Raw genomic sequence first — 13,178 nt, 5'->3', positions numbered from 1 at the left:
GCATTTTTGGGTGGAGACAATTTCTGTAAGCTGCCATTACACTCTTCCTCCTGTATGCTCATTAACCCTTCATGTTCTGTTTTTAATACTGGCAACTAAATTTATTGTAATAGAACAGTCTTCTGGCGTGCTAAAAATAGCAGTGTCAGTGACTTCCTCACTAACAGAAAATGTGTCACATTTGTTAGTGTTTTAGTAGGCTTCATTTGTAATGCAGAAAAGAAAGCAGCAGTACTTGGAAAATGTGAATGTAAAACTCTTAAGATCTTGCTCTATCCACATTAACAATTATTAGTTTCTAACAGTATGATCACACTTAACAGTCTTCCATGAGCCAAAGGTTGGGGGAGGATGAAATCTCTATTTTAACAGAGAGGGTTGTCTAAAAATATGTGGGAAGTTGGAACCAAGTCCAGTAGTATTTCCCTGCTCAAGGTCTCATACTTCATTATGTAGTCATTTGTCCTTCACACATGATAAATTCTGAGAGATGTGACAAAACCAGATGCTGGTCCTACACATGCCTTTTTTAAAGATGGAAACTTGAAACCACCTCTTCCACTTCATGTGGAAATAGTCCACTTCTTCCCTTTCACAGGCGTACATGCTAAAGCTGTCAAGTAGTCTGAGTTTTCTGGTCTGTTCCCCCCTCTTCTAGTAAAAAACCCAAATATTTATTATCCTAGAATTTCAAACTGTTTAACTGACCTCTCCGCATTAACAGTTCCCCAAAAAGATCAGAAAGCTCAGACACTGTCCTGCTCAAAGTCTGCAAAGGCAAAACAGCCAGTTCCAGCACAAGAGAACTGGGGCTGTGTGAAACACACAGAGAGATTTTAGATCACACCTCCCTCTTATAAATACAGTGTCTTCACTGTTCTTATGAAGTACCAGAAGTACTAGACCAGTGTGAAGGAACAGTCAAGGTGGCTTTTGGCTCCTAAATTCAGGAGGAGCCTTACACTTGAGAGTACTAATTGGATACCATTCTATAAAGAATTAGTATTTAAGGTATATTTGTCCCTCCCTCCATACCAAGGCATTTCTTAACAAGCACAATGGAGAAATGGAGGTAGACCTTATCTTGTCCACTCCTATCCATGGCATGGCTGGAGGCTGCCACACTCCTGACACAGGGCTGAAAAACTGCTCAGTTTGGCACTGCAGCATAGACCCACCTCTGTGCATCCAGCTACAAATCACCACACTAATGGAAAAAAGTTTCAACCTGAATTTTCAGCAGCCGTGCAAGAAGATGCCAATCTTGCAGTACTAAGGCAAAGCTGTCCAGATGAGCCATGGCTCACTAAGCAATGCTTGTGAACTCAGAGGCACAATTGCAACATGAGCAAAGCCAAGCCACTTACTGTTCCCACTGAGCACACCTGCACTAACAAGGGATAACTTTCAGGCTAGGCAATATACTAATTATTCTGTTTATCTCTAATCAAAAGATTGTAGTTTGCCAGCTCGGCAAGGTCAAGGCCTGTTTTGCTTGTGTTTCACAGGCCCTTAAGGAGATATACACTATTTTATTTTCATGGAGTAGGGGGAAGAAAAGGCAGTGCCTTGAATGTAGAATGATGCTGAAAATGATGCTCAGTCTTCAGGAAAATGGGTTCTCACATCTAAATTATTTTCAGAGGCACACAAGAAAAAGCTGGGGTATTTCACAAAAGAAAAAAAGAAAGCCAATTGCATTTATTTGAGAAACAGGTTATGAAATGAGATCTGAGAAAGATCTAAAAAAAAATTTTAAAGACAAAAAGTGCAGCCTGACTCCCATCTACAAGATCCAAAAGCAACGGCAGCTTCTTTCACAGGCTAAAGGAGAGAGTTACGTGCCAGTAATTCTGCACAAAGCATCAACGATGCCTGTGTAATAAAAGAGAAATGCTCGATAACTCCCAAAGAGGCTGCAAGCACTTTTGTCTGGGGGGACAAAAACTTAACCATGCCTGCCAGTGTACAGAATGGCCTCAGGCCACAGCCAGAGCTGGAAACTGCTGTTGCCACCTTGTGGGCCCCTTGGGGCTGCTGAGGGATGTGTGATGCTGCTGGTGTCTGGAAGTACAGAGACTCCAGTCAGCTCAAGGCACCACTGAGGAGTCCTGCAGCAGAAATCCTCCAGCAAGGGACTGATGTAAATAAATAAAATTAAAATCCCGAAAGTGGGAGCACAGACGGTCACCTGGCATGGTGCACTTCACTGGGATGCAAAACCATCTCCTAAACAGCAGAGTGTAACATCTTTTCCTGATAAATACTATCACTGGCCCATCTGCGGAAGAAAGCAAAAATGTTTGAGTAGCATTTCAGGACTGAAAAGCTTCCCTTCAACACAAACAGAAAGTGTAACTTTCCCAGCATTTTTTATAAGGATGTACAGCAATTTACCCAAGGACTCAACTGGCCTTTCTCGCTAAACTGGCCATCAGCGATGCTTGACACTAAGTTCTTCCCTCAAAAATGGGAGAATTTTTCCATGCCAAATGTAACCAAAGACCTCACAGAAACTATTGCTTCCATTTTCAGCATCTAAGTAATAAAAAGCATGGAAAGCCAGGAGAGACCACTGTTGCTACAGGAATTTTGCTGTTCGAATGTTTCTTCAAACTGCACTTTCTTTACATTTCATCCAAGCTGCATCTCCAACCAGATCAGAAAGCGAAACAATCGCCTATGAAACATCATGAAGCTTAACAAAAAAACAATGGCTTGAGATCAAAATACCTAAAACCCAACTTTAACACAAAATTCCAAATACTCAGAAGTTTTTTAATCCTGCTGTTTAATGCACTAGATATAACAACTTATTTAAAAAAAAAAAAGGCATGAACACATTAAAAGTAACATCTGTAGTCACTTGCCAGACCAGTCAGGGCTGGATCAAAATTCTCAGCTTGCCTTATGGATTAGATGAATACAAGGCTGCAGTGACTTCAGAAAATTCAGTGCATATCTCTTTTCATGAACACAGGAGGAAAAACACACACACACTGGGCTGCCAACTTTAACCCCTTTATAAAAAGAAAAGCAGAATAAATGCACCTGGAGAGTGGGCACTAGACTGACTCTTTTTAGGGTTTCCACAAGACTTGAGTGGTGTTCTATGGCATTTATCCATTCTACCCAAAACAACTGTTGCACATGTGGGGAAACCATTACACACTATGGCAGTAAGACTGGGCAAGCAGCAATATTTGCATGAAGTAGAGATTTACTGCTATGATAACACTGGACCCTAAAGCCAGGTCACACACAAGAAGGAAACACATCAGGAAACAGTTCTTTGAAAATAGAGACCAGAGAGAGAGAGAGAGAGAACCTGGCTGCAGGTAAACATAAAACCCTAAAATAAAGGCCTGTGACTGAATGCATGGAAGCAATGCCATGTTTTCTGCTACAGGTGAAAATTCTCCAAGAGTTTCTCAAAGGAAATCTCCTCCCCCATCAGAACTCTAGTTCCATAATTGAGAGCAATGCACTTGTAAGTTTATTTGGAAAACAGAAAGCTCAGCATTGCTCAAAATTGAGGCAATACTTTCAGGCCAGCAAAATGCAACTAACTATTTTTGCAACTTTGAAACAAGAAAACTATTAGCAACTGAAAAACTCTCAACTCAGCATCTGTACGGATAACCTGAAGCTCTTTATGGAGTGGTGGAAGGAGAGTGAAGGTTTCTACCAAAACTGAAATGATGACCCATTTGCAGGGATGCTGTTTTTAAAAAGAATTTCTTTTCAAGGAGAATTGAAGTTATTGGAATATTCATATTATCCACCACCAACCCTGACTCTCTCAATCCGAGCAAGAAGTGAGGGAGATAGGGACAGTTTGTGAAGCTCAGCAGTTAGTGGGTGAGACACTGGGTACAGTCCTAAGGGACCATTTCTTTTGGTAGTGCACGAAGTTTTTCACATGTTGGTGCTCATTCTGGATTGGCTGTTAGCTGGAGTGAGCTCCCCTTGGCTACCTTCCCTCGGAGGAGACTGCAACAAAACCAAAACACATCCTAGTCAGTGATGTGTAAATATTCTGCAGCCTGCTTCCTGAGAGACAAAATAAAGCACAGGTGAAGCACAGCAGGATGGCAGCAGGGGGAGAGTATACCCCCAGGTTCATTCATGATGGTTTTGTATTAACAACTTCTACAGTTCACAAAAAGTTTTCATAAAAAAGTCAAACCAGAACTTTTAAGCCACTCTTACCTACTATGTACAAGGTGCTGTTGACCCCAGGAATTGAATCCTATCTGACATTTAGTAATCACAGGGATTAATATACTATAGAAATTAATACATTTTGTGCAGATGGCCTATCTTCCCTAAAGGCATCCTTTTCAAACTGAAATCCAGAAGGAATACTCCTAACAATTAATGCTTTTTTTACTTCATCTGCTGAAAAAATTACTTCAGACAATCTTTATTGAGAAGGTAGAAGATACGTCTACCAAGGACTGGACCAAAGGAGTTATTCAGAATTAACCCAACCATATAAACTTCAAAGGAGATTCTGAGCTCTACAAACAGGTTAATCGACTGGCTAAAAACACTTGTTCCTTATATATTAAGTATTTACTACTGTAAGAATTTGTCCAATCAGGAACATGATAGATTTGTTCCCTTCCAGAATCCTCAATTCACCAATTTTCCCAGTTTTACTTAACCCTGCCTTTAAGTCTCAGTTGAGCAGGGCCATACCTTGACATGGATCTGGTTGCGCAGGACCGCGGCTCGCAGGATCATCGCTTTGGCACGGCGCTGAAACTCTTTGCCCATCTGTAAAGACTTCTCAAAAGTTGTGCTGCGCTGATCTACATCTCGAGCATACAGAATCTGTAACCAATACAGAGAATGAACATGGGAGCTGTGCCAGGGTTTTCACAGCAGGAAAACAGCTAAGGCATTATGGGGCCTGAGGTCACACACAGCTCACCCCTACTGAACACACCAGGCCCAAGAGATGAATGCACCTTCCAAGCATCTCAGGAATGGAGAGTTTCTAAACTTAGTAAGCCTGTTCAGTCTCTAATCCATGGGTGAAATGCACTCACCTTACTGTGCGAGTCTATTCTGGCATTGATCAGCCCCTCCAAGATCAGCTGAGTGAGTTCATCTTCCAGAGCAGCCACTGTGGTGTTAAAAGCAGTGGCCATCTTGCGCATGTCTGCCGACACATAAGGGCTGAAGTACTAAGAAGAAGAAGAAAATATTCAGTTGCACACTCCACCCTTTAAGAAACTAGGGGAAAAGCAATTGCAAAGAAATGGCCTATCTCCCTGTTTATCCACCTCTGGGATGACAGGAACAATTACCTGGATAAGGGCACGATTTCGAATCTGGGTATAAAGTGTCCTGACATGAGGTGCAAGGTACATATCTAGCAGCAAGTTGTCCTGTGCAAAACAATAAACCACATCAGAAGCTGAGAAGCAATCTGGAAAAATATATTATTCCTGTGTTCTGAAACATTTATGCGTATATACTTAAACCTTAAGAATACAATACTACAGGAAGACAATACAATAAAACAAGAATGAATTTTAAAAAATAGGAATATGTTTTAAATATTTATAATTTCTCTCTACAAATAAACTATTCCGAATTTCCATGCACCACACCAAGAGACACAGAAGACACAGAAGAGCTGAACATTTAGTATCTACTTTTGACAATCATTGCTTCTCACAAAAGGCTAGGCAAAGGGAACTTTTAGGGTCTGCTCTGCACTGCTCTCCTGCAACTCACCTTCATCTCATCCAGCATCTTCAGGCATGAAGCATACTTAGATTCATAAAACTTGAAGATTATGTCACGAACCTGTGGCTCCAGCTCCAAAAACAATTTGAAGGAGCTACAGATAAAGATGGCAGTGATCAGACATTGGAACCTGCCACTTAAATACCCCATAACCTCATCACTCCAAGTCACAAGGTTAAAAACTCTCACTATCATTCCAAGAAGATTCCAAGAATTTACCCTCTAACAGACCAGACAGCCCATTTTCACCAGGGCTGGGAGCCTGGAACACAGAGAGATAGAGCACAGCATCAGAGCTGTGATGAAGGAAGACAAAAGACTTTTGACAAACTAAGTAGTAGAAGTGTTTGTCCACACAAAACAAAATCATGAATGTGAACAGGTCAAAATCAGGCAAACAAATGCCATACTGTAGTCCATGCTGGCCAGCTCTGTGTCCCCTTCCAAAGCACAGCCTTCATTATGTATAGCATGCCATAGACAAGACAAGCATGCCAATTTCTCTGAGAAACAAGCTATTGTGAGTGTGGTAAATCTTAGGGATATACACTTTTACTCAGCACACTCCCAGTTCACCATCACAGATTTTTAAACCTTGGGATCTCACCCTATGTATCAGCCCATAAAAGAGGGTAATAACCCCTTTTCCATAGCAATTTAAGATTACTGCTTCTGTACATCTAGCTCCTGTACATCTAGCTGACAGGAATTCAGTGGCATTGCAATTAAATCTACAACACTCAATATCCACTTTCTTCCAAAGTCCGTAATCCTCTTAACCTTCTGTATAGTAAGATTACACTCCAAGGTGTACTAATAATTACTACATTGTTTTAACGATTAACATACACCACAACAAGGGGCAACATGAAGGAAAAATTATCCTAACAGATGCCTTTGGCAGAGGACTGTGTCCCTCAATTTAATATCTGATATGAAGTACTGATGAAGACAGACAACTGGGCTATGCAGATGCTGGATTTAACCAGGGAGGGAAACTTATACTAAGAAAATTTCAGCTGCGATTAACCACTGTGTTTTGGACAGAGAAACAGCACTTAATGCTAAAGGTAAATTAGGGCTCAGTGATTCTTTCTCTCCTGTATGAGAAATACTCCTGCCAGAATCCACTCTTAACCAAAGTCCCATGTTCCAAAAGATGTCCAGTACATTCAAACATCACTCAAGGCATCACTCACCTACTGGAGATAACATTTCGTTGCAGTTCCTGACGGTCAAATGTAGCAAGGGCACAGAGCCCACCATACACAGCCACATTGCTGGGAGATAACAGCTACAGAGAGAGGGAGAGACAGAGAGCAAGCTGTCACTGACTACCAAAATGGTGTAAGGGTGGCATTGAGTCTTCTACCCCAGGCCTTTCTTTCAAGCAGTGACAAGATTAGTCCTTATCAAATGCAGTGGAAGCACTCAGGTTGCTCTCACCCACTGTGTGGGGTGACAGGGCCAGAGCAGTAACACTGCTAAGAGAGCAGACATCAATTTCAGGAGCTTTTGGTTGATTGAATTATAAATTATAAATCTCACAGGTAGCTCTTATGTGATCTAGTATAGAACATTTAGAGAAGCCAAAACCAGAGGCTTAAAGAAACCAAAAACAAACCAACCAACCAGCACAGTTCACAGCACCACCAAACTATATAGGAATGCTGCACGAATAACTATAATATCTGAATTTTACAACCTAATACTTAGAAGAACTGCATCCCCTCCAAGACCTGCACACAGCTCCCTCTTGGTCCTCACCTCAGGGAAATCACAGTGATCAAATGATGCCAACAAGAAGCACTTTGCTGCCTGTTTGTACTTCCGGGCAGCTAGTTCGGCCAAGCCTAGGAACCAGAAAAAGTTAGTCCTTTTTTTATGGCAGTATACAAATTAGGGAAAATTGAAAAATCTAGGGAGTAGGAAAGGCCCCCACACGGTTGCTAGTGCCTTCAATAGTGAAATAAAACAAGATCCTCAGACTGTATCAAGCATCCTTTGAACTACATTGACTCACACAGGTATCCTCTCTGAAGAAACTCAGGGAGAAGAAAGAGATGGCAAAAACCAGCAGTTCTATCTCACCAGCTTCATTAAATTTTGCATGTCTGGTATGGAAATACAAAGTCTGTCAAATATGAGAGAAAAAATAAACCCAAGAGCCCTACGGACAGCTAACAGGTAGAAAGACAGGCAAACCATACAGGACGCTGAAGGACTCACTCACCTGCTGCACATTTCAGTTTGGTGAGAATTGCTTGTGTCTGGCTATCTCTTTCTCCTCTTTGCTAAAGCATAAAACAAAGCAGTAGTGAGCAAGCAGTATGAAAGCTATTTTGCTTACAACTGTCCCCAGGATATTTCACCCTGCTAATTAACTTGCCAATCTCAATGGCAAGATAACTTAATCTTATTTGTCTTGGAAATATGGCAAAACTGAGGACAGGAAGTATCCATTTTTACCATAAGTCAGATTTTGTACACGTGTATCATGTGAGAAGTCATAAAGGGAGAAAGGAAGAAATCATTTTACAAATTTGGAAACAGAAAACAAAGGGAAAATTTATGCAAGTTAAAGAGCAGGAGCTTACTTCTGCAATTTCTGGTGTAGACTCAGCCTTGCTAACATAGCTCAGAACATGAGACCAATTCTGGAGGTAGACACTGACCTGTAGAGAGCCAGAAACAGTGTGGGGCAGGCACAGATGAACGGCACTCCTCAGCTAAGCCGCATCATTGCGGACACAAGGGCCAAGGATGGGGGGCAGCTTCACAGCAGGTATCACAAAGACACCAGGTACCTCTGCCTGCAAATCCTCCTACCTTGATAACATTGAGACACATGTTGATGACATGTTTAGCACTGGTGCAGTAATCACGGGCTCGCGAGTAACACTTGAGAGCATTGCTGAGGTCTCCACAGTCCAGGTAATGATCACCTAAATCATCGTGGCCTCTCCTGGAGGACGGGAATTAAAACATCAGTGAACTGCATGCTCAGAAAGGGACAAAGGCAGTTTGTTCTAAACAAGTAACTCAACACACTGACCTAAGGGCACATCCCATGTTAACTCCACAGAGAAACAAAAGGCTCTTCCTTGCTCCAGCAGAGCCTTTTGCATCTCACCTGATACTCTCCTTGATGGAGTTCCCTTTGTAATTTTTCAGATCTGTATCGAGTTTCTCCAGTTTAAGAAGAGCTTTCTTGCGTGTAGCTTCAACCCAAGCTGTGTCAAGAGGAGGGGGTTCAATTCCACTATCAGGGACAGCATCAGGTGTATTTTGCAGTTCTCTGAAAGAAAAGTATTTGAATGAGGCTATTAGGCTGAATATGTTTCAAAACAGAAGTCTGCTAAGTGCCTGGCAATGCTACCCTAACAAACAGTACTGCATACACAAAATAGACCAAAGAGAAAATAAGGATAGTGGGGAAAAAGAAACATATTGCTAAAATGTCCAGTGCAAACAGTAACACAAGCATCACAGCTGTTTACAAATACTTCACAAAATTATCCTAATGATTGTAGGATGAATATACTGTCACACACATGGTAAAGACTCCCCATGCAAAACAGACAAGAAATCATGAAATAAGCATAGCAACAAAAATAATACAAAGATGGGAAGTGTGGATGTATAAGTGAGATATTAACGAATATCCTTAACATCAAGCCTCTTTCTAGAGTGGGGGAGAGAAAGGAAACAATAAACCAAAACAAGGCAAAGAGTTAGATTATGTATTAACTTATGAAAACAAAAGCATCTAGAACATGTCTCCATAATCTACCTCAGGAAAAACAAATTTATTCATTAATATTTGAGGCAGTTGCAAGGACTAAATCACCTCAATATCTACCTGCAGCTTTTAAAAGCACAAAGACTTCAGAATGAGATAATGCCTTCTGTGCTCTATCTTTTTTAAAAGCATGAACACACATTTCGCTGCTATTAACTCTAAGGGCAAAGACGATTTGCGTAAGGTACGTGCTGGTATTACACGCAAAGTCCTCCCCTGCAGCACATCACTCTTAACTCTGTCAGGAAAGCTCCCCAGGTTCCCGTGACCTCTTAGTACCTCGTGGCCTCAGACAGCTTTTTGTGGATTTCTTCATACACATCAACGTTAAAAGTTCTCTGGACAAATGACAGAGCCATCTTGAGAGCTTCCACCCGCAGCTGTGGGCAGTGGTCAGCGATGAACTGCAGCCGCTCGATTCGCATCAGCCCACTGTAGCTGGACGCATACTGCTCCAAATCCTGCCAACAAAACCTGGCCTCAGAAGGTGAAAATGGACACACTGCATCAGCCTACTACACTGTGACCTGCACAGCTTTTCCTGCAGACCCGACCCCCTCAAGGAGGGCAAAAAAAATCAGTAAGATTATCAGTATAATCAGTAAGATTAGTCCATGTCTGCTTTCTTCAAACATAAGTAATTTCCTCAGAAATATGCTCTACATTACAATTTACCTTTTCAAAATTTCAGTTGCGATGCTTTTGTGGTTAAGACTAATCAGCTTTAAGATTTTTCAGAAGGCCCTTTTTCAAAATTCTTAAAGGAAGAGACCATGGGCAAGAAGTGTACCCACAGCCCTCAGCAGCACGTACCAGCGTGGGGTTCTCCACCACATAGTTGATATCAGGTGAATTTTGCTGATCTTCTTGTGGATCTACGTCAATCTGCATGGGCTCCACTGCACCCTAAAAGAGCAAAACGAGGTCAAAAGCAGCTTATTACATTTGAGCAGGAAATAACTATGTTATTCAATTTACTAAGGACTTGCTTAAATATGTGTTAAATTTTAAAAATGAAAAAGCATTCCTCAGTCTTTTGATATGCTTAGGATTTTTCTCTAGCAGCACCACCGGTCAGCGTGAGATACTTGGTCTAATGCAAGCAGCAGCATGGCTCAGCATTCACACAGAGCAGTTTATTTGGCTTGGTAAATTATCAAGCAAAACAATGAAGGGGTCAAATAATCTGATTCTACAAAGTATCATCTCTCTTCTCTGAGCAAGAGCAGGTGTTAACACTCAGATCAAGAAGTTCCAAGAGGCAAAATGTACCAAAAAACTCACCACAATCTTTCAAAATTGCTTTAATGCTTAGAAATAATATTTCTGGCAGGGGGAAGAGGCAAATATTGTTAAACTTCTTAGAAGTATTAAAAACTATAAAGAACAGAATGCCAAATGACAATTTCAGAGTTCCCAAAATAGCAAGGAACAATTTGACTGCACTGCAGGGATCTGCCATTAGTCAAACTCTCTTACTATAGTTTTCAAGTTCAATTGCTCGGATAGAGCCTCTTTCGGAGAAACAACAGAATTTTATTCTCCCAGTATATCCTGCACTGCTTTGAGCCATAACGACTCACAGCAATGCAGTGACTTTGGCACAGCTGCATTGCTACAGCCCCTGCGTGTACTCCAGGTCAGACCAGCTTGCTATCCCATCCCACAAACTAACTGCTCTGCTGGCACAAATTTCATTGTCTCCTCCTAGTCCAAGTGTGCTGAACAGCCCTCCTAGGAATTACTGTGAGGAAATAAAGTGAGGAAAACTTAGCAGACTGTCTGCTTATAAAATGCTGACTTTGTGCACACAGTATATAAGCTTGATTTGCAAAAGGGGATCTCACAAAAGACAGACATGCCAACCACCTAGACCACATACACATCTGATTATTTCCATATTTTTACTGATTTTACTGTCAAGAAATCAAAGATTGAGGGTTTTTTGGACTGGGTTGATTGTTTGTTTGGTCGGGTTGTTTTGTGAGAAGGAACAGCACAGATCCAGATTTCCTATCTCTAAAAATTATACTCACCCACAGTCTGGAGGTCTTATTCTTTCACAAACTGATACATATCAAATACACATCTCACCACTGAAATCTCCCAAAATCTGAAGTAAAAGCAAGTGAAGCACAAAACCATCTGTTTCCTAGTTTACTAACCTTTCCGTGAAGGAAAGGGAGGGAGGGAGGGCACAAAGGAAATTTTGATTGTCTAGACCACCCCTTAGGCAAACTGCGCATAAAAACAGGCAATTCACCATATGCTGAGACCACTACTTTTCCCACTTTTATCTACCTTCTATCTTTTCTTATATCACAAACACTAACTGCCAAGGTTAGTTTATTTAGGCTGCACTTGCCTACAGTAGTAAAAACTCAATTACAGACTCCTTAGAAAACAGCAAAAAAGGTAACTGTAACTCTAGCTGGTGAAACAGAACAATTTGTGTCTTGCTACGCTGAGAGTCTGCACTCTGCATTTCTCACAACTCCCAGACAAGGAAAAACACAAGTGGGCTGAAAGCCCCAGTAGGACAAGCAAACTCAAACATTTTCAAGCTCTTTATTTTGAAAGGAAGATGCAATGTCGACTTAAAAACTACTCACAGAGCAAATAATAAACAGCCACTCCCCAAGATTTCCTAAGCCCCAAGGGCTGCTCTGCTGAGGGTACCTCACCAGGCCTCACACAAGCAGATATGCTGGTGCCTGAGCTGAAGTCTCCTGCTGTACTCGGCAGGAACAGGTGTGATCTGCTGCTGGACGGAGTGCAGTACAGATCTGTCACTAACGACGGAGCCGAGTTGGATGCTGAACTGTCCCTCGTCCTCTCCTCTCTGCCCAAAGCCCCGTGCCCTGACACAGATATGCCACTGCTAAAACTTGCAAAGGACAGCCTCCGCAGGTACCTCGTGTCACCGACCCACCCGGCTCCTGGGGCTCTCCCTGCACTACAGACTCTCAGTTCCTCCTCACTGGGCCACCTCACCGTACCCTCCGCCACCACTCCAGCCCTGAGCACGGCGGGGACCAAACACAGGGCCACCGCAGCGGCGCGGACGCCACGGGTGCCGGAGGATGCTCGGCGGAGCATTGCTCCTCGCGAACGGCGGCGGAAGCGACACAGACCCGACGGAAGGGCGAGCGAAGGCCCAATGCCAGCCGAAAGCCGCTCCCTGTCCGTGGAGCGCAAGGAGAAGGCCGCACGGCGCCCCCGGAGGCCGCGGTCGAGCAGGGGTCTCAGACCCTGCGCGGGAGGGACGCGGAACGCGGCGGAGAGCGGCGAGGCCCGAGAGGCCGGGCCGGCAGGACGCGGCCGCCCCATACCTGCAGGTTAAAGACCTGGACGGGCAGCGGCATCCTCCCCTCACGCCGCCGCTTCCGGCCGCCCGCCCCTCCCGCTCCGCTTCCGCTTCCGTTTCCGGGCCGCGCGTCGCGGCGAGGCCGCGGCCGACAGGTGAAGCTCTTAAAGGGGCCGCGGCCCCGCTCGGCCCCGCGGCAGCGGCGGCGGCTCGACAACCTCCGGCCGCTCCTTCCGCGGGGCCGCCGCCACCTCCCGGAGTGCGGGGCCATGCGGTGGCCGCACCCTGCGGCGGGGGCCCGCGGGG

General features: G+C 43.4%; 1 protein-coding gene across 2 annotated transcripts; it reads right to left on the bottom strand.

Annotated features, from left to right (window-relative positions):
* Positions 1 to 1,668: 1,668 nt before the first annotated feature.
* Positions 1,669 to 13,143, bottom strand: GPS1 (G protein pathway suppressor 1). Of its 2 annotated transcripts, none has more exons than XM_071451466.1 (14): positions 12,898 to 13,143; positions 10,379 to 10,471; positions 9,845 to 10,026; positions 8,897 to 9,061; positions 8,593 to 8,728; positions 8,361 to 8,438; positions 7,997 to 8,057; positions 7,531 to 7,616; positions 6,963 to 7,057; positions 5,752 to 5,857; positions 5,319 to 5,399; positions 5,058 to 5,195; positions 4,705 to 4,839; positions 1,669 to 3,993 (listed from the first exon to the last, which is right to left on the bottom strand). In XM_071451466.1, the coding sequence occupies exons 1-14, from the start codon at positions 13,141 to 13,143 to the stop codon at positions 3,919 to 3,921; spliced, it is 1,677 nt and encodes a 558-aa protein (XP_071307567.1). In that variant the 3' UTR covers positions 1,669 to 3,918. The 2 variants fall into 2 exon arrangements, with proteins under 2 accessions (XP_071307567.1, XP_071307568.1); XM_071451467.1 differs by lacking the exon at positions 12,898 to 13,143 and adding an exon at positions 12,700 to 12,844.
* Between the last annotated feature and the right edge of the window lie 35 nt (positions 13,144 to 13,178).

The sequence above is a fragment of the Agelaius tricolor genome, unplaced genomic scaffold (genome assembly GCF_023055355.1).
Source record: "Agelaius tricolor isolate 1412-34295 unplaced genomic scaffold, bAgeTri1.0.p SCAF_32, whole genome shotgun sequence".
Taxonomy (NCBI): domain Eukaryota; kingdom Metazoa; phylum Chordata; class Aves; order Passeriformes; family Icteridae; genus Agelaius; species Agelaius tricolor.
This window is presented reverse-complemented; position numbering and strand designations above follow the sequence as displayed.

What these genes read in the sequence shown, in the direction of transcription:
- GPS1 (XM_071451466.1), bottom strand. Translation starts at nt 13,143, where the DNA reads ATGGCCCCGCACTCCGGGAGGTGGCGGCGGCCCCGCGGAAGGAGCGGC. An exon ending in TGGTGGAGAACCCCACGCTG is followed by an intron (nt 10,027 to 10,378) that starts GTACGTGCTGCT and finishes TTTTGTTGGCAG; the next exon opens with GATTTGGAGCAGTATGCGTC. An exon ending in GAAATCGTGCCCTTATCCAG is followed by an intron (nt 5,196 to 5,318) that starts GTAATTGTTCCT and finishes TCTTCTTCTTAG; the next exon opens with TACTTCAGCCCTTATGTGTC.